The sequence below is a fragment of the Leptonychotes weddellii genome, chromosome 12, assembly GCF_054177405.1.
Source record: "Leptonychotes weddellii isolate Sample4059 chromosome 12, ASM5417740v2, whole genome shotgun sequence".
In the NCBI taxonomy this organism is placed as follows: Eukaryota; Metazoa; Chordata; class Mammalia; order Carnivora; family Phocidae; genus Leptonychotes; species Leptonychotes weddellii.
In genome coordinates, this window is record NC_138380.1 from 6,147,075 (window position 1) to 6,167,165 (window position 20,091).

At 52.8% G+C, this 20,091-nt stretch overlaps 1 protein-coding gene across 1 annotated transcript in view; it reads right to left on the reverse strand.

The window, feature by feature from the left end:
- Positions 1-760: 760 nt before the first annotated feature.
- Positions 761-20,091, reverse strand: part of ZNF398 (zinc finger protein 398) — a 47,540-nt gene continuing 28,209 nt past the window's right edge. The window contains exons 3-8 of the mRNA XM_081799924.1: positions 16,191-16,317; positions 15,550-15,669; positions 13,693-13,812; positions 11,651-11,764; positions 10,163-10,276; positions 761-3,925 (exon numbers count right to left, since the gene is read on the reverse strand). Coding sequence (XP_081656050.1) covers positions 3,153-3,925; positions 10,163-10,276; positions 11,651-11,764; positions 13,693-13,812; positions 15,550-15,669; positions 16,191-16,317 — 1,368 coding nt within the window. The 3' untranslated portion in view covers positions 761-3,152. The remainder of the gene's footprint in view (positions 3,926-10,162; positions 10,277-11,650; positions 11,765-13,692; positions 13,813-15,549; positions 15,670-16,190; positions 16,318-20,091) is intronic.

Below are 20,091 nucleotides of genomic sequence, written 5' to 3' on the forward strand. Positions count from 1 at the left end.
TCAGTGGTGTCTAGCTTAAACTTGCTGTCTCAAGACTAACATTTTCACTCCTCTGACCTCTCAGAGCTATACACTCTGGGCATCTACAGATTTCTTAGGGGCGTCTGCCTTCGGCTCAGATCACGGTCCCAGGGTCCTGGGATTGAGCCCCACGTTGGGCTCCCGGCTCAGTGGGGAGCCTGCTTCTCCCTCTCCTGGCTGCTCGTGCTCTCTCTCTTTCAAATAAATAAAATCTTAAAAACAAAAGTTTTTTAAGTCATCTCTACACCCAACATGGGGCTTGACCCTGCAATCAAGGGTCCCATGCTCTACCGACTGAGCCAGCCAGGCACCCCTGGGCTCCTAAAGAGTTCTAAGGGGGCTATGAGGGATCTGTGGCACAGCAGATCCCAGGCTAATTGATCGCTTGTCTATGGAATAGTCTTGGCATTCAAGGCCTTCCATGGCCTGGCCTTGACTCATCTTGAAACTACATCACCTACAACTTCCTCACATCCTGAGTATGACCAGGCCAGTCTCCTGTCTTACAATCCCAATTACTGCCTCCCTGCCATGTTTCATCTTCATCCCACATTGCCTCCTGTCTCCTCTCCCTCTGCCCCATCCAACTCATCCTCCGAGCCTTGACTTCTCCAGTTCTGGAAGGACATATAAGAAGCTCTTAGCATGGGTATCTCTCAACAGGGAGTCTGGTAGGAAAGAGTTTTACTCTTGTGTCTTTTTTTGTTTTTTTTTACCATTTAAATTTTTACTGCATGCATTTTTTAAATTAAAATAGTTAACTTTAATTAACACATTATCAGAAGGAAAATAAAAATCCACCTTCAAAGCAGGACCCTTGACCTTTGTCCTGCTTCAATAAGGACCTCTGCTGCCTGGTAGAGGTCCACACCGAGTGTCACCACCTCTGATCAGCTCCAGGGGTGGAGCTCACTCTAGGACATGTCCAAGGCCAGTGCTGGAGGCTGGGGTGTCTCCCAGTGTAGCTGAGGGACACTTGGTGTGGCAGCATCCGCCAGGCCAGGATGTGGGAACCAGACGGCCCTGGCCCTCTCTCTGGCTCAGTCACTAACCCTCTTTGGGAATCAGCTCCTTGAGGTTAAACTAAAGGGAGGGACTCCAGCTATGTGTTCAGGTGTTCCAAACCCACGTCTCAAATGGAATTTCTCCCCTTTCACACTCTCAACAGCCACAAAAATAAATTAATTTAAAAAATTAAGAAAAAACTGTTGGTCTTATTCTCTGTGATTTAGATTATGAAAATATTGATTTCCTGCATATACTTTTTAAAGCAGAATACTGCCTCCTCCCAACCAAAACACTGGACTAGAGTGTTCCCTTCTGCTCTAAAAAAAACCCCAAACAAACAAAAATTCCATTGAATTTGTCTGTTTAACTTCTCAACTCCTCTTCTTAGAAAGCAGAAGGAAGGGGGGAAAAAAAAAAAACCCAGTTAGTTGGATTCCAGCTCATTACGGAGCCACGCTGCAGAACCCTCTGGCCTTGTGAAAATGCAGTCTGCAATCTGGACACCGTTTATTTAATTTCGAGAATTCCCTTTGCATGGCAAAAAGGGGTCTGAGGAAAGCAGAGCGGCGCAGATGAGGGGAAGGGTGGAAGCAGAATGCTCACAAACGTGGCGCCGGGTGCCGGCTGCTCACTGTGCTCCCTGAACTGGGAGAGAAGCAGGATCGATGGGAGGAGCAGGAAAAGTCATTCTTGACACAAACAAGGGTCTTGGGGCGCGCCACCCCATCCCAGTGCCTGGTCATGCAAGATGCAGAAATGGAGACCATGGCCCCTCAGGACCACGGAGCAGATGCACCAACTCAAGGGAGTCCTTTGGGCGCCTCCCGAGGCGCCTGCAGGGTCTGGGGCAGAGTAGGGTCTGTGTCCATGTCCTTGAGCATGGTCAGTTAACAGATAGCACCAGTTGGGAGGCTCAGGGCAGGAGACTGAGGCTCTCAGACTCTAGCACCCACTTGCCCGGCCCTCCTGGGAAGAGACTCACTTCTTTGATGGCTGCTCCGGCAGCAGGAGCCTCTCCCTCACCCCTTGGCCCTGGGGAAACTGGAATAAATCAACAAAGTGAGGTCTGACCCAGGGCACCAGCTGCCTCGGAGGGCTGGGTCACTCCTGGGCAGTGAAAAGATGCTGCACCAGATTGAAGGGCTGGAGGTGGGAAGGACAGGCTTGGGGAAGGACCTCCTGCCCAGGAATGCCTACACAGGAAGAGCCTTTCAGATGCACAACCCAGGGCATTGTGTAGCTGCTGATGGGTCCCCCAACCCCCGGAAACCCCGGGAGTTGGCCCCCTGCTGCTTCTGAGTTTTGGTGGCTCAGGGGAAGGAGACAGGAGAGAGAGAACAAGAAAGGCCAGGCCACAGAAGTCTCTCAGACATGGGAGGTAGGCAGTGTGTGTGGTGGGGGACACTGCACTGGGGTCAGGAGCCCTGGTCCCAGGCCCGCGGCTCTCTTCTTGTGTCGTCCTGGCAAACCATCCACCTGGGTCTCTTTTCTCAGTAGGGCCAATCCTACCCCACGTACCTCAGAGGGACAGGCTAAGGGTGAAAACGGATAACGGATAGAAAACACGTTTAAAAAAGTCTAAAGCGCTATTAGAACGCGAGGCAGTTCTGTCATCAGAGATGTTACCCCTTAGCTCGTTCCTCATCTCCTCGTCACACTTCTGCTTCCTTACTCAGCATCTCTTAACCGTAGGACCTCATTTATCTCAGAGGCCTTCTGAGACTCCCTAGTTGCTTCCCCCGATCACAAACCGGGACTCCAGTGGCCAAACGGGCACGCTAGGTGTCTGAGGGGGATGCCCGAAGCCTCTCGCCCCCTCACTGTCCGTTCTGGCACCTACCCTGAGGGAAGACGCTCAGCCGGCCCCTTGGTCCACCCTACGAGATGAGCTGGCCACCCATTTAGGCCGGACAGGTCTAGGGGGCCTTGGGGGACCCCGTCTGGAGTGCAATTCCTCTTCCCAATTTCCAGCAGGTGGCAGATAGAGGGAGGGAAGGCGCGCCGAGAACCAGGGGCAGGATCAGGGGTGCTCCGGCCGCCCCCCCCCAGGCCCGCCCACCACCCTCCCCCCCGCACCCCTGCTCCCGCCTCCGGGCCCTCCCCTCCCCTCCCCCAGCCCAGCCCTAGTCGTGCTCGGGCGGCGCCTGGAGCTGCCGAGGGGCGCCGAGCCCGGGGCCGCCGCTGTGCACGCGCAGGTGGTCCTTGAGCGACTCCTTGTAGCGGAAGCTCTTGCCGCACTCGCCGCACGTGTAGGGCCGCTCGCCCGTGTGGATGCGCTGGTGCTTGAGCAGGTTCTGCTTGCGGATGAAGCTCTTGCCGCAGAGCGCGCACTGGAAGGGCCGCTCACCCGTGTGCAGCCGCTGGTGGTTCTGCAGGTGCTCCTTGCGGCTGTAGGTCTTCTCGCACTCGGAGCACTTGTAGGGCCGCTCGCCGCGGTGCGTCATCTGGTGGCGGATGAGGCCCGAGTGGCAGTTGAAGCTCTTCTCGCACTCGGCGCACTCGTACGGCCGCTCCTTGGTGTGGCTGCGGTGGTGGATGATGAGGCTCTTGCGCACGCCGAAACTCTTGCCGCACTCGGGGCACGAGTAGGGCTTGCTGCGCGCGCCGTGCAGGAGCAGGCTCCGCCGCAGGCCGCCCGGGCAGCAGCTGCCGCAGCCGCCGCCCCCGCCGCCGCCCCCGGGGCCCCCGCCCGCGCCCCCGCCGCCCGCGCCCCCCGCCTGCGCCCCGCCCGCGCCCCGCTCCCGGGCCAGCGCGGGGAAGCCTTCGTCGGGGGGCCCGGCGCCCGCCGCGTTCGCGTTCTCGGCCGCCGGGAGCACCGGCAGGCTGGGCGGGGCCGGCGGCGGCGGCGGCGGCTGCGGGCCGGGGGGCGGGTTCTTCACCAGCAGCAGGCTGTCACCTGGGGAGGAGGACACGCGGAGACGTGACATGCTGACCGCGCTCGGTCCGGGCCCCGCACCCCCGCCGCCCCGGGGAGGGGCCCAGGTCCTTAACCGATTTCCCCTGCGGCTTCGTGCGAGTCGCAGGCAATCTGGGCCTCAGTTTCTCTGAAAAGTGAGGGGATTGAGCAAGGCCAGAGGCCATGTTCCCTGTGGCTCGGGGGCTCCTTGACCCTCTGACCTGCCCCAAGCCACCTGGGGTGGGTGGGGGGTGGGGAGAAGCACCGGAAGTGCGTGGAGCAGGCAGCACGCAGTTAGGAGAGGGAACACCTCCAGAAAGCGGGGCAGGGAGGCGGGGATGGGGGTGGGGATGGAGCTATTTGGAAGTCCAGTTGGAAGGGAACTGGCAGGAAATACTGAGACTTAATTGCATTCTGATGTTCAATGCTAATTTATCCAAGGAGAATCTCTCCACTGGGGGGGAAAGAATGTACCAGAACGTATCCAAGGTGAAAGCCAGACAGGAGGCCCACAGACCAAAACCATGCTGCCATTTTCAGTCAGGTTTCCTCTAAGCAGGTGGCCTTCAGACTTGAACAGCAGCATGGTCCCGGGCTCACCCTGGAGTCTGACCCCATCTGCACCTTGACCACACGGGACTGGGGCTCTCTCCACCCGGTGTGGGGGCAGCTGCCCTGTCAGCCTCCCCAGAAAGCGCTGTTGTGGCCCACACACTGCGGCCTTTTCCTCGGACCCTCGGGTCCTCCACTACCTCGGGGTCAGCGGGGCACCCAGTCCAGGCTCTGAGCAGCAGAGCAGCGTGCCAGGCCCAGCCGTCCAGACTTCTGCTTGAAGAACTCCTTTGTGTGCCCACTGTATTTAGGGGTCTTCTTACTCCTTCACCCCTCCCCCACCTCAGTGCCCGTTCACTGTCCTCTCTCCCTGGAGGAGCCCTTCCTCCACTGAGGGGCAGCTGGTGGAAGAATCTTTGTTCCCACCTCTTGTAGGCATCCTCCGCCCAGGTCCCGTCTGCTCCCTGGAGGCCATTTCTCAGGCCACATCTACCATGCTCCCACCCCTTTCCCCTCCATGCTCATCAGTGTCTGACTGAGGCCTGTCCTTACACGACACCCCTAAGTACACGGGGCCCAGCCTGCCCTCTCCATCCCCATCAAAACTGAGCAGGCAGAGAGCCCCCTGCACAGGACAGGGGCCAGCAGCCGAGGCTGAAGTAACTCTCCTGGCCTCGATCCCGGGTGCCAGGCCTTCAATCCTGGGGAACCGACTGTGGGCCTTGTTTGTCCCTCCACACAATCTGCTATTCTCACTCCTTCATAGGTGTTATTCTCAAAAGGACTCCAAGGAAACCACATGCATAGGAGCCTCCATCTCAGGGGCTGTTTCCCAGGAAACCCAGCCTGAAACGGTCCTAATCCTACCCAGATAACTCTTCAGACTCCGTGTGCACGTCAATCCACTTTTCTCAACCTTTGATCTCCCTTCCTGACCCAGCATGGCTCCCGTGGTCAGCACTGGGGTCACTTGCCATGAAACGCCCTTTATGCCTCTGTTCCTCTCCTCTCCTCTGCCCTGCTTGCCTGGGGACCCCCAACCGTGCTCAAGCAGCTGAAGACAGCTAGAGAAAATTGCACAAATCTCAAAAGCACCGCCCCCCCCAGTGAGGCACCCTACTACACTTCTCAGTGTGCCCTCCTTTTCCATCCTTTGCGAGGATGTCGTCATACCTTCTCCTCCAGCCTCTAAAGTGAGCACTTTTACTCTAGACCTCACTGGCCGGGAACTGATTCAGACAGAAGCACAGGACCTCGTTCTGGCTGATGACATTGAGGAGGAGGCTTCTGGGAGTTTTCACACTCCTTAGAGTGCAGGAAGGATGGCCCTTCCTTTCCCTCTGGTCTGGAGGTGATTGCTTAGAACAGCTGCCGCCATCTTGCTCCAGTCATACCAAGGAAGCGGAGCTGAGAGCTGGAAAGAACCTGGGTCCCGGATGATGTAGCCCCATCCTTGCATCAACTGAGGCTGAAACTGAACTGCCTCTTAGTTCTATAGGAGAAAACAGGTGTTTGTTCCTCAAGGCAGTTTGAATCAGGGTTCTAAAGCTAATGGAGAGCAGCTTACTGGACAGAGGTCCAGTTATCCCCCAACTTAAAAGAACACTCTCCCTGGACCCCATGTGCTCCCAGGCTCCAGCTACAGTCTCACCTCATCTCTGACCGCATCTCTGTTCCTTTTCATACCAATATTCCTGACGAGTGCTCTACCCTTGCTTTTACTGTTTGCGTTCAAACTCTGACAGTCAGGCATGTGTCCTAGCACACCACCGAAACAACTTCTGTCAAGGTCACCAACAACCTCCAACCTGCCAAATCAATCCACCTGCCTCTTTCCAATCCGGCATATTCAACCCCTCCTTGTGTTTGAGCTAGTTGACCCCTTCCTCTCTTGAGAGAGTCTCTCTTCTTAGCCTGGGTGATGCCCTTGCTCCTCTGGATTTCCTCCAGGCTCACACCTGGGCCTCTTTGTCTACATTCTCCCTAGATCTCAGAGAGTCCCCAGCCTTAAAACAGCCTCTGTGTAATAATTTAGCAGGCCTTTGTCCTTGATTCCTAGGAGGTAGCCTCTAAATCCTTGGAATTTCCAGGGTGATAGGAATGTCTTTGTTATTCGTGGTAGGCTCTGATGTTTTATGCTGACAGGGTAATTCACGGTAAGTGCCTCAACAGTTTAAGCTAACTAAACAGTTTAAGCTAATGGGAGGACTCAGGATGGGGGCTGGGTATGCCAGAAAGACCATCCACAGACAGGATTAGAGGGTTGGGGCTTTGAGCCCAACCTCTGGAGAGGGGACGGGCTAGAGAATGAGTTCACCTCACGGCCAGTAAGTAGTTCAATCAATCATAAGTACGTAAGGAAACTCCAGCACAAACTCTGGACACAGAAGCTTGGGTGAGCTTCTCTAAAGGGCAATGCTCTGTGTATTGTCACACATCACTGTGCTGGGACAGTGACACTCCTGATCCCACAGGGAGCAGACACCAGCTTTGTGTTTAGGACCCTTCTAGAATTGGTCCTATGGATCTCTCCTTTTGGCTTAGTTCTGCTTTGAATCCTTTTGCTCTAGTAAAACTAATTCTAAGTATAGTAGCTTTCCTGAGCCCTGTGAGCTGTTCTAGTCAACTGCTGAACCTCAGGGGTTAATGGGAACCCCTGGATTTGTAGCCAGCCAGTCAGGAGTGAGTGGGCTGGGGACCCTCGAACTTGCAGCTGGTGTGCGAATAAGAGCAGTCTTGTGGAGCAGGGCCCTTCACCTATGAAGTTTGGTCTAATTCCAGGTAGTTGCAGTGAGAAGTCGTTGCAAGCTACAATCCCCAAATTCATGTAGCCCCAAGCTCTCCCTTGAACTTCAGACCCCGCTACGTTCATCTGCCTACCTGATGCCATCTCAGATCGAACAGGCCCAACATAGAGCACTGGGTTTACACAGTAAACTGGCTCTTTCCCAGGACTCACCATTTCAGTAAAGGGCGCCACTGCTCTCCTGGTTCTTCAGGGCCCAACCCTGGGTGTCACTCTTGACCGCTCGCCCACCACACATAGTCCCTTAGCGACACGTCCAGAGTCTGTCCTGAATCCCGTCCACTTCTCTCCCTGAGCACTGACCCCATCCCAACTCTGACGGATGGTCATCTCTTACCTGCTCTGTACCAACCACTTTGGCTTCCTAAATGGCTTCCCTGCTTCTGGCTCATGGTTCCCCCCGCACTGCAGTCCGTTCCTGAACTTATCTTTTTAAAATGTAAACCAGGGGGCACTGGGTGGCTCAGTTGGTTCAGCGTCTGACTCTTGATTTTGGATCAGGTCATGATCTCGGGGTCCTGGGATCGAGTCCCAGTCAGGCTCCCTGCTCAGTGGGGAGATTGCTTCTCCCTCTCCCTCTGCCCCTCCCCCCTGCTCTCTCTCTCTCTAATAAATAAATAAAATCTTAAAAAAATACACATTCTTTAATATACAATTGAGGAATCCCTTTTACTAAAATATAACGTCCAGTTAGGATGAAGTCAGATAGGACACCAGGTCTTTCTTGCATACCCCCGGGCTGGGGAAAGGAGTTTGGCAGGGACGGGTACCTGTGTTTTACAGGTTCTGTGTTTTACTCTCTACTCCCACTACCCTCTCTCCTTCCAGCTCCTCTCCAGAAGACATGATTCCATGTCTTTAAACTTCAAAGAAACCACAGTGAGATACTAATTTCAACATTAACAAGTGGAAGGCAGGCCCACTTTGGGAGAAAGTCAAGAGGCTCTGGTGACTGGGCCCGTAGGAGGAGCATTTCCAGATGCTTCTGTCGCCCAAACTCTGGGCACTGCCTCCCCAGTGCTAAGGTTCGAAGGCCTCCCAGAGATAAAACATGAAGCAAATCATTCTATGACTCGGTGTACCCAAATTGAGGAGGTAAAATGATCTGGTCACTTGCAAAGCCTTGCAACCTCTGCAGGGACTTCCCTAGATCCGTCCCCACAACCGCACAGGTCTCCAGGAAAAGGCTTGTCCAGGCCCACGTACTCCTAGCCGACTTGGAAAAATCAGATGGTAGCATCGAGGGACAAAGGTTTGGGCAGAATTCCTGGCATGAGGTTGGATGAACTAGTACGTATGCCTTCAAGGCCAGAAATAGTGGCCTGAGCACTGTCAAGAAAGAAGTGGAAACTGCTGGGGCGCCTGGGTGGCTCAGTTGGTTAAGCGACTGCCTTCGGCTCAGGTCATGATCCTGGAGTCCCTGGATCGAGTCCCGCATCAGGCTCCCTGTGCCTGCTTCTCCCTCTGACCCTCCCCCCTCTCATGTGCTCTCTCTCTCTCATTCTCTCTGTCTCAAATAAATAAATAAAATCTTTAAAAAAAACAAAACAAAACAACAAAAAAAAAAGAAGTGGAAACTGCTGGCACTTCTTCCCGTCCTCACAGACAGTGGCCTGGCTTCCCCTGTCCCATCCCCACCCCAGCAGCAGGTCAGAAGAGGAACCACTTTAAGTTCTATTTGAAACAAGGGCATACTGCTCCTTGCCCACTCCTCCGGCCCCGGCCTGCCCTTCCAGACTGGACTAAATTTGTCTCAGACACTGGGATCCACTTACCTGACTTTTAAATGGCTTTCCAGATCAGAAATAATCTATGTCCTCAGCTCTGCCCTGGACTTTAAGCTCCCGGAGGGTGTCAGGAGTATGCACAAGGAATATATTGTTTAGCTGCTCCTTCAACACTCTGACCAGCAGACGCTAAGTCAGCCGTCTTGAGAACAAGGAGATGGTAGCAGGTCTGGCAAGGAATGCCAGCCAGACGCTAAGTGTTAAATAATCCACAAACATATGCCTAAGGTCCGTGGCCAATAAGTGGAACTTCAAAAAAAGACCCAGGAGACCCAAGTCAGGTGAGACGTTTGGTCCCATACCTGTTGTGGGTAAACAAAACAAAACAAAACCCTTCTCCCTATCTGAGCTTCAGTATCTTCACCAGCTACTGTGGGGTGCCTGCTCAGGGCTGGCTTGGGACTCCGCCCAGTGTTTTCTGGTACATGAGCCACCCACCACCATTACCTCCTGCTCAGGTGCCAGTGGGTCAGCTCCCTCCCAACCCACCCTCCTTTCCCTGCTCTTAGGGGCTGAACTACGTCCCCTGGAAAGATGTGTCGAAATCCAAACCCCCAGGACTGCAGAAAGTGACCGTATTTGGAAATGGGATCTTCACAGAAGTAATTAGTTAAGATGGGGTCAGACTGGAGTAGGGTAGGCCCTGAAGACAGCCAGGTGAAGACACAGACACGCAGGCAGAACACCACGGGGGACAAAGGCAGAGACGGAGCGACGCACCTATAAGCCAAGGGAACGCTAACCCTTGCTACAAACACCAGAAGCTAGGGATAGGCAAGAAAGGGTTCCCCTACGGCTTTCAGAGAGGGCATGCCCCTGCCGACCCCTCGACTTTGGACTTCTGGTCTCCAGAACCGGAAGAGACAACACATTTCTGTTGTTTTAAGCCACCCAGTTTGTGGTACTTGGTTAAGTCAGCCCTAGGACAGAAACACACCGGCCATCCTCCAGAAGGAAAGGGGACAGTGCTCTGATACAGATGGGCGAAAGGCTGGCATGACAGAACATCACCTATGGGGGGCGGGGGAGGCGGAGGCAAGCAACCATCCCCGCAGATGAAAGACCAGGGGCCCCAGGGGGCGCGTTACTCACTGGGGCCAGAATCTAGTCCGAGCTCTCCTTCCATTGAGTCGCGAGGGCCCCATGGGTACGGCTGTTCCTCCTGCTTGATCCATGACAGAATGTCGTGCGCCGAGATCAGAGACTCTGTTGATGGAGAGAAGGCAGTCTGAGATGCTGTTCACGTCCACTGAGCCTCCCATCAGAGGTTAGAGAACCATCACGTGCAAAGGTCCCTGCTGGTGCTCGCAGGGCACGTGGTGGTAGTGGTCTTGCATTTCATACTGGCCGTCCTCACCCTCCCTGCCCTCAGACGTGGTATCTCGCTCGTGCTCACTACATCGGGAGTCGGCCAGGGAGGAGGCGGCCCGACCCAGTGTCTGTGCAGACGCAGAACCAAGATCGGAACCTGCGTCTCCCAGCTCTGTCCACGGAGCCCCAGAGCAAACTCTGGGTCCAGAACAGGCCAGAGGGCAGCCTGCTGTCTCACAGCCCGCGGGACCAAGGGCTGAGTAGTAGGACTTCAGAACCAGCAGCCAGAGAAGCGGTGAACAAAGGTCTCGAGAGAGCTGGAGTGTAGACTGCTGACTCTCTATCAGGAAGGGCTGGCTTCCCCTCCTGGCCTGGACCCCTTCAGTTTCTCCACTGTGAAGTTGTAGGGTTGAAACAACAAGGAATGCTAGATTTTATGTCTGATCTTCTCTTCCTGGTATGTGGGGGAGGATGAGACTATGGGTCATAACCAAACGAGAGGACACTGGACTTCCCCAGCTGTGCAAGCACATGCGTGCGTGCGTACACACCCACACAGATACCCACATGGACACACACACACACACACATGCACACACACACACATATGTGTGCAGGCCCCAGACGGGTGGAGCTTCTTTACTGTTCTATATGCCTGGACCTTACCCAGAAGTTTCTTGGAAGACATTTAACTAGTGTTCACCCAGGAAAACTTGCATAAAATGTAAATTTCTTTCTTTCTGTCACAGAAATATACCCAACTTTTAAAAGCCTTTCTGGTTATGTTTATTGTTCAAAAACTGTTGTTGCAGAAATAATTTTAGTATCAGTTACGTTGACACAATAAATTATCAATTTAATGATTCATTTAGAAAAGTCCTCTCTTGGGGTGCCTGGGTGGCTCAGTCGTTAAGCGTCTGCCTTTGGCTCAGGTCATGACCCCAGCGTCCTGGGATCGAGCCCCACGTCAGGCTCCCTGTTCAGGCAGGAAGCCTGCTTCTCCCTCTCCCACTCTCCCTGCTTGTGTTCCTGCTCTATTTCTCTCTCTGTCAAATAAATAAATAAAATTAAAAAAAAAAAAGTCCTCTGTACTTTACAAATGGTTATATTCCAAAATCCGTACGAAGTTCCTAACTGAAGAACATGCTGTATTTTATTCTCTGAGCCTTTCATTGGCCTTTAACCAAAAGTAATCAGATTGATTTCCCCGCATACAAAGTTCAGTAAGAGTCTCCTTGTCCTTGATATTCATCCTGGTATCTTGCTCACCTGAATTGGGGTCTGTTGGAATATCTCTCTCTGCCAGATCCTGCTGATCCCATACGCACGGGTGCTCCTCCTGTTTAATCCGGGACAAGAGGTCCTGGGCAGAGGCCGGGGAGTCTGTGGGAAAAGAACAACGGAGGCGTCAGGGGACACGAAATGCCTGCAAGTTTGTGCGCTGAGTAAATCTCTCATTTCCTGCAATTATTTCTTTTCCTTAAAATTCAGGCATAATTAACGTATGCTAATTAATTAAAGGTTTAAGTCGGCTTGGCCCCAATTAATGGAGCTTTTGCTGCAAATAAGGGTATACTACAGGGGAGCGTCATTCACGGTGACTTCGAGAGAGTCTTGCTGTGCTTTGGGAACTTCAGTCCTTAGACTGAGACTCAGCTTGAGTACAGACCACCACCAAGGACAGAGGTATTCTTAAGGGGATTTTCCAGAACACGATGCCTTCCATGAAGCCGTTTAGATCCACCATTTTATTGGGATTTTTCTTTCTTTTTCTTTTTAGATTTATGTATTTATTTTAGAGAGAGACAGACAGACAGTGAGCACATGAGCAGGGGGAGGGGGGAGGGAGAGGGAGAGAATCTCAAGCAGACTCCGTGCTGAGCAGAGAGCCCCACTCAGGGCTCAATCTCACGACCCTCAGATCATGACCTGAGCCAAAACCAAGAGTTGGACGCTTAACTGACTGCGCCACCCAGGCGCCCCTTACTGGGATTTTTCTAAGGTGTATGCTACGTTTTTCCTCTGCGGCCTGCTAAAACTCATTTAACTTTATTGCCTTCTTATCTCTTACAGATTTCTTTGAAGATATTAATACTGTGCCGCCGTCCAGGAGCATGCTTGATGGAAAGGGACCGGCCTTTCCCCCACTCAGATGCCGCTATTACTTAACCTGGGAGTGTGAGGCTCTGACTAAGAGGGGCTAAGGCTTGTGGAGCTCTAACCTGTGGATACGTATGTTACTAGATCTTGTGATGGGTAATTCTGTGACAGCCAGGCCACAGTACACACATAGTTGGCCAGACATTATTCTAATTTTTTTTTAAGATTTTATTTATTTATTTGTCAGAGAGCGAGAGAGCACAAGCAGGGAAAACAGCAGGCAGAGGGAGAGGGAGAGGTCGACTTCCCGCTGAGCAGGGATGTGCGGCTTGATCCCAGGACCCTGGGATCATGACCTGAGCTGAAGGCAGATGCTTAACTGACTGAGCCACCCAGGCGCCCCCAGACATTATTCTAGAGGGTTCTGTAAACGGATTTTATTTTTTGAGAAGATTAATATTTCAATCAGCAACCCCTGCCTTCCATAATGTGGGTGGGCCTCATACCAACAGGTGAAGGCTTCCATAGAAAAAGACAAACCACCCCCAAGGAAGAGGGAATCCGGCCAGAAGACTGTGCTGGGTCTCCAGCCTGCAGATTCTGGACATGCCAGCCTCCACAATCACTGAAGGCAGTTCCTTAAAATCAGTCTGCCTGTCTGTCTCTCTCTCCACACGCAGATACATACCCACACACACCCTGTGGGTTCTCTGGAGCACCCTAATACACATATGCTCTCAGAGGCTTCTCACACAGAGTCCAGCTGGAACGTCACCTAAGAGGAAACCCACCCCGCCCCCCTGACTACCCCACGGGCACAGAGGCAACAACCCATAAATACTTGTTGAAAACAACGAAAGCTCTTCCCAGTCAGGAGCAGGTCCTATGGACTGATATATTCCCAGACCACAGCGCTTCATCATAAAGTTTCTTACACTTAGTACTTCTGCCCTGATGCTCCTCTTCAAGGGGAGGAAGGAATAGTTAAAAACTGATATAAAAAGAGAGGTAACAGGACGAGCTAAGCCCAGATGTGCTATGTTTGTGCCCTATGGGAAATCCTGTCTCTCTGCCCATTCCGGACCCAACTCTTACATTTCCAGCTCTGGCCTCTGGTCTGCCACCCACGACGGATGATGCTGGGGGCCTGCAGACCATGCTGGCCCTTTCCGCTCTCTCCCTGGCTTCGGGCAGCTACTGGGCTCACTCACCAGTAATGGACTCCGTGGGGATGGCTCTTTCCTCCAGGCCCCGCTGACCCCGGACACATAGGGCTTCCTCCCGTTTCACCTGCGATGATGAATCCTGTGCAGACACCAGGGGCTCTGCTCCTGGGGAGAGAGAAGGATGTCATTTGGGGTTTTTTCTGAACAATCATCACCCAGATGTTCTCGGGGTCAGGAATACAGCACATAGAAGCACAGGAGCCTCGGGCTCCTGTGGGCAACTGCGGGAAGCAGAAGGTTCTGCGAGCAGAGAAATAATCAGCATTCCGGACAAAGGGGTAGGCCAAGCCGCGGGATGCGGTGTAATGAGGTCCGGAGAGAGTTCCAAAAATGGCCCAGCCTGGGTTTGGTGCTAATCAGGGCAAGGCCAGAAGTTTGACCTCTGTGTACAAGATGTTCATGTTCATTTTTCACCCCAGTCAGAGGGAGGTGGCCACACACACACACACACCCACACCCCATTACCAGCCTTCTGCCTGGCCCCAACCTGGATGGATAATGCAGTGTCCTCACACATACAGGACAATGATATATCCTCTCTGTAGACCCCAAGATGTGACAAACAGGGTGCGTCCTGATGTTCTGTGGTGCGACGTACTAGCCCTGAGAGCAGGCGGCTCAGGTGGCTGGGGGGAGATCAGAGGAGGAACCGGAAGACTTGGATCCTGGTTTCCACTGTGCCCCCAGCCCAGCAGGTGAGCCATCCGACCTCTCTGGTTCTCGGCCTGCTCGTTCCACCCACAACACGGGCACAGCGGTCACCATGCCAGCGCACGCACAGTGATGGATGACAACTAGGTGACACTGCTGAGGTCCAGGGCCGTAAGCATGAAGGGCTGCCCCAGCTGCTGACCTCAGCCCCTGCAGTGCTTGAAGATGGGGAGCGGGCCGCCAGATGAACTGTCCACAACACGCCAATGCACAGAGACAGAGCCGATCGGTGGTGGCCAGGGGCTGGGGGCTGGGGGGAGGTGGGACTGACTGCTCACGGGTCCGGGGTTTCCCGTGATGAAGAGGTTCTGGAATTAGATCATGGTGATGGTTGCACAACTTTGTGAACCCCTGAATTATACACTTTAAAAGGGTGACTTTATTTATGGCATATGAATTATATTCCAATGAAGAGAACAGACTGGAAAGGAAGGGGCTGCCTCTGAGTGACCTTCTAAAGGAACTTCCTGAAGTGGGGCGCCTGGGTGGCTCAGTCGTTAAGCGTCTGCCTTCGGCTCAGGTCATGGTCCCAGGGTCCTGGGTTCGAGCCCCGCATCGGGCTCCCTGCTCCGCGGGAAGCCTGCTTCTCCCTCTCACCCTCCCCCTGCTTGTGTTCCTTCTCTCGCTGTGTCTCTGTCTGTCAAATAAATAAAAAATAAAAAATCTTGGGCGCCTGGGTGGCTCAGTTGGTTAAGCGACTGCCTTCAGCTCAGGTCATGATCCTGGAGTCCCGGGATTGAGTCCCGCATCGGGCTCCCTGCTCGGCAGGGAGTCTGCTTCTCCCTCTGACCCTCCTCCCTCTCATGCTCTCTGTCTCTCATTCTCTCTCTCTCAAATAAATAAATAAAATCTTTAAAAAAAAAAATCTTTAAAAAAAAAAAGGAACTTCCTGAAGAAGGGCAGAGTTTGTATGATAAGGCAGAGAACACAGTTCAGGCTCGGCTGCACCAGGGGCTGCACTCAGGAGAGCTGAGGGCCTGACGAAAGGCCCCCGGGGCACAGCCAGGACTATAGCCCTGGAACCTTCCATTCCAGCGAGAGCTGACCAGGGACAGCACTGTCAGGAACTACATCTCCTCGGCTCCTCTCCTGCCCTGCCCTGGACCTGGGGCTCTTTTCAGCTGCCATCACCTGTGTCTGGATCCATTAAGATTTCTCTCTCTTCTGGGTCACGCTGCTCCCACACGCAAGGCTCTTCCCTGGGCTCCACCTGGGATGGAGCATCTGGCTTGGGCACTGCACCCTCCGTGTCTGGAATGAGTTGGAGGGGAAGGAAGCACACACAATGAATTTGACCAACGGATCCCGATCAAGGGCAGCCGCAGAAGTCTCCCCCACCCAAGACCCCCTCCCCAGCAGAGAGCCCCTCTCGGTGGTCGCCGATACCTATGTTAGCTCATCTCGTAGAAGGAACCCTGAAAACAAGCCAACAGACGCCCAATTTCCAGCGTAGAAATAGCAGGACTCCGAAAGCCAACAGCAGACAGACTGCGGCTCATCCATGGGGAGGCAGCGTGTAGTCACATGCCAATGATGCAGTTTGGCCGTGTTCCAGAACAAAAGCAGTGCAGTGCTCAATGCTATAGTGACAGGCCCTGTTACTGGGTTTCTAACTGTCATCTTGTTATACTCATTCTTTCTTTATAGCGTTATGAGCAGATAGTTACTTGCATTTCCATTAGGGATGAACACAAACACTTGGCCCAGGCTGATAAGCGTTTTACTGCCCTCTGCACAGACTGCTTGCCCTGGAGGAGGGAAGGGGCTCTTACCCAGGGACATCAGGGTTTTATAGTTCTCCTTAACAAGGTTGTTGTAAAGCTCCTTCTGCCATTCGTCCAAGTTCTTCCACTCATCCTCAGAGAAGTAAACAGCGATGTCGACAAACGTCACGGGAACCTTGGCCAAGAAGAGTTTTAGTCTGACACCTGCTTGCTTCTCCCCACAGCCTCCTCTCCGTTGGCCACGGGGCCCCTTCCACCCTAGAGCCTGCTTCTGCTCGCCATGGCTCCCCGTCCCCCAAATCCCAGCCCAGTCCACAGGAGTGGAGTCAGCCCACTCTATTCCTGATCTTCTCGTGCTCCCCAAACAAGGATGGTCAACACTACCTTTTTTTTTTTTTAAAACGCATTTAACCATATCCTCTGTAATTCCATGTTTAGGGAAACTGGGTCCCTGAAGGTAAAGCCAAAGTCAATGTGCTGCTTTCGGCACTCAGGGTGACAGAGGTGTGGAAGGTTCTCCGAGAGGGGATCAGTGAGCCGAGGACAGTAAAACCCTGTTACAAAACCTGTCTTTCCAGTCAGGTTATCTCAGTAAGGTACACAGTTACATTTTTGTCATTAAAACATGTAAATCTAAGGGCATGTGCTAGAGCTCCAGGATCTTGATCTGTTTCGTTCACCACTATATCCCAAGCATCTAGAAGCAGAGAGTCTGGAGCCAGTAAATATTTGTTGAATATGTTGAGCGGCTGGCTGTTGCCAATACTAGAAAGTTCCACCGCAGCCTGAGTCATCCACCCCAGATGCCGGGCCCCTGTTATTTTAGGCGGTCTCGTCTGTTCTATAAAACTGTTACTTCGGTTTGACAAGGGTCCTCTGGACTCATCTCGGATGCTCAGCAGCGTGGCCTTGCCTTGGCCCGCATCGTTCAGAATGGTTTCACTTCATGACTTCAACATCTGAACTTCCCTTCTCGGACACCCGGCCCTGCCCCCACCCACCCCCCACTCTCACACCCACAGGACCAGCCTTCCACTCGCACTCAGAAATCCAACCCCTCCCTTCTCCCTGGCCCCAATTTGAGTCCACTGGTCTTTGCACCTGCACACAGGGCCAAGCCAGCCTATGTGGCACCCATTAGGAAAGGACCAGCCCTCTGGGCTCCAGGCCCACTGGTGTCCAGCTCGGTGAGTGGGCAGCGCCTTTACACAAATTAGAAATGTCTGCTCTCGGGGCGCCTGGGCGGCTCAGTCATTGAGCGTCTGCCTTCGGCTCAGGTCAGGATCCCAGGTTCCTGGGATCGAGCCCCGCATCGGGATCCCTGCTCCGCGGAAAGCCTGCTTCTCCCTCTCCCGCTCCCCCTGCTTGTGTTCCCTCTCTCGCTCGCTCTCTCTGTCAAAGAAATAAATAAAATCTTTAAAAAAAAAAAAAGAAAGAAATGTCCGCTGTCACATCAGGTGCTCGTAACCCTACGGGTATCCTGTGCAGGTGTTGTGTGCGTACTTGTATGTCACCCACTGACTGAGAACTCACCCACCACCCATCTTTAGAGACAGAACAGAACTTTTAATTTCCTGGACCTTCCACCAGACTGGGGCATATCCCCAAGCCGCGAAAACCGATACAGACCACTTTCTTCATTTTCATTTCCTGCCCCTAGACAAAAGTCACACAATTCTGCAGGCGACATCCACCATACGTTCATACCACTCGTCCCAGGAAGCCTCTGGTGGATCTTGTGGACCTCTCCTGTGCTCTCTGGGAGGCTTCTTCCAAACTCTCCCCTCTCCCCAACCCTCCCCAGCGCTCCCCCGTCTTCCCCATCCGTCCTGGATCCTGATCCCAGGTAGCTGCTGGCAAGCTTCCTTGCCCTTCTCACCAAGCCAACCCCCCGCTAATGTGCCCTTCATTTCTCCTCCAGCCCCTGCCTGTGAAACTCGACTCAAACAAACTTTTCTCTTTGACATCTCAGGCTCTCCCTCTCCAGTGGCTTTCCCTTGCGGGTCATCCAACTTAAGACGAACCGCCACTCAACTCTGTTGTCTCAAGCGATTCGACTCTCCCTCTTCACTTAAAACACCCCAAGAGACACGCTTTGTGTTTCCTTCTTCACAATTCATGCATCCTTTAACGCCTTAAAATCTTGTCTATGAACTCCCCATGCTCTGAAACCACACCCTGGAAGGCTGTCAGTAGCCTCCTGTTAACCCTTACCCTTTCAGACCTCTTTGCAAGGGCAGATCGCCTTTCTGGAATCTCCTGCTTGTTTTCCACGACTCTGCTTCCTCCTGCCCACTCAGCTTACCACCTTCTCTTCCTCCCCCAACCCCAAGGCTCTGCCCTTACGTTTCCCTGTCCCTTCACTTTTTCCTCAGCAAGTTCATTCTTTGCACAACTTCAGTGGTTACCTCTGTGCGGATGATACTCTTCAGTTTTCCTTGTTCCCTATAGAATTCAGATTTCAACAGCCCTCTGAGTGGCTCTGTTTAATCGCTTCTTAAGTACCTCAAACTAAATGTATCCAACACCAAGGTCATCATCTTTTCCAACATGCCAACTCCTCTGCCTCACCTCACCATTTTTATGAAGAGTCACAATTCTGGAATCATATTCCCACAGTTGGAAAGAGCCATCACTACATAAAAACTTCCCTGTGCCAGGATACAGCAGAAGTCTGAGACCGGCCAGAGACAGCAGGGAGCCTACAGTCTAGCTGGACAGAAAAGACTGCCTGTGAATTATCTGTCAGCCAATTAACAGGCACACTAGAATCCAGGAGGCACAAAGGATCTGAGAGACAACAGCCTTCCTTGAATCTGACAAAGAGAATGCACTTAGCATGGCCAACAGTACACAATGAATTATAACTATTAAGAGCAACATTAATTAACTCTCTCATGGTGCTTCATGGGGGTGGGTTTTAAAATATGTCCACAAATTCTTTGGCAGTCCCTTCAAAAAGTAGAGCCTGATGTTCCTCCCCTTTGGCGTGGGCAGGATTTAGTGACTTGCTTCTAACAAACACATTAAGGAGTGATGTGTACAATTTCTGAGACTAGGTCATAAAAGACAGGACAGCTCCATCCCGGTCTCTCTCTTGGCTCACCCACTCTGGGGGGAGCCAGCTGCCATGTTGTGAGGATATTCAAGCGGCCACGTTGGGAGGTCCACACAGTGAGGAACTGAGGCTTTGCCAACAGCCAAGTGAGTGGGCCATCCTGGAGGCAGATCCTCAGGCCTCAGCCAGGCCTTCAGATCACCACCAACTCAGTCAATAGCTTGATTACAACTTCATGAGACTCTGAGCCAGAATCACTCAGCCAAGCTGCTCCTGAATTCCTAACCCACAGAAACTGCAAGATGGCAAATAATTACTTTTTTTAGGCTGCTAAGTTTGGGGAGTAATTTGCTACATGGCAATAGAAAACTAAGACGACAGGGGCACCTGGGTGGCTCAGTCGTTAAGCGTCTGCCTTCGGCTCAGGTCATGATCCCGGGGTCCTGGGATCGAGCCTCACATTGGGCTCCCTGCTCAATGGGAAGCCTGCTTCTCCCTCTCCCTCTGCCTCTCCACCCTGCTTGTGTTCCCTCTCTCGCTGTGTCTCTGTCAAATAAATAAAATCTTAAAAAAAAAAAAAAGAAAGAAAACTAAGACGACAGGGTACATAGTGTTGTCCATCTACAAAATCAGTGAATCCTCACAACCCGTGTCCTAAATGTGCTGTCATCTTCGTCTTACAGATGAGAACCCTGAAATTCAGAGTGACCAGCTGGGTATTTACTTACAAAATTATTTACTTATACTTTACTTCTTTCCAAAAGATATGGAGACCTAGAAGACCCAGTCCCTCACGTGAAAGTGTGAGCTCTCCAGCTGGACAGAGTCACTCAGCAAACACCTTCTGGATACTGACCGAAGCTGGTGCAGTTATAGACAAGGAGACACAGC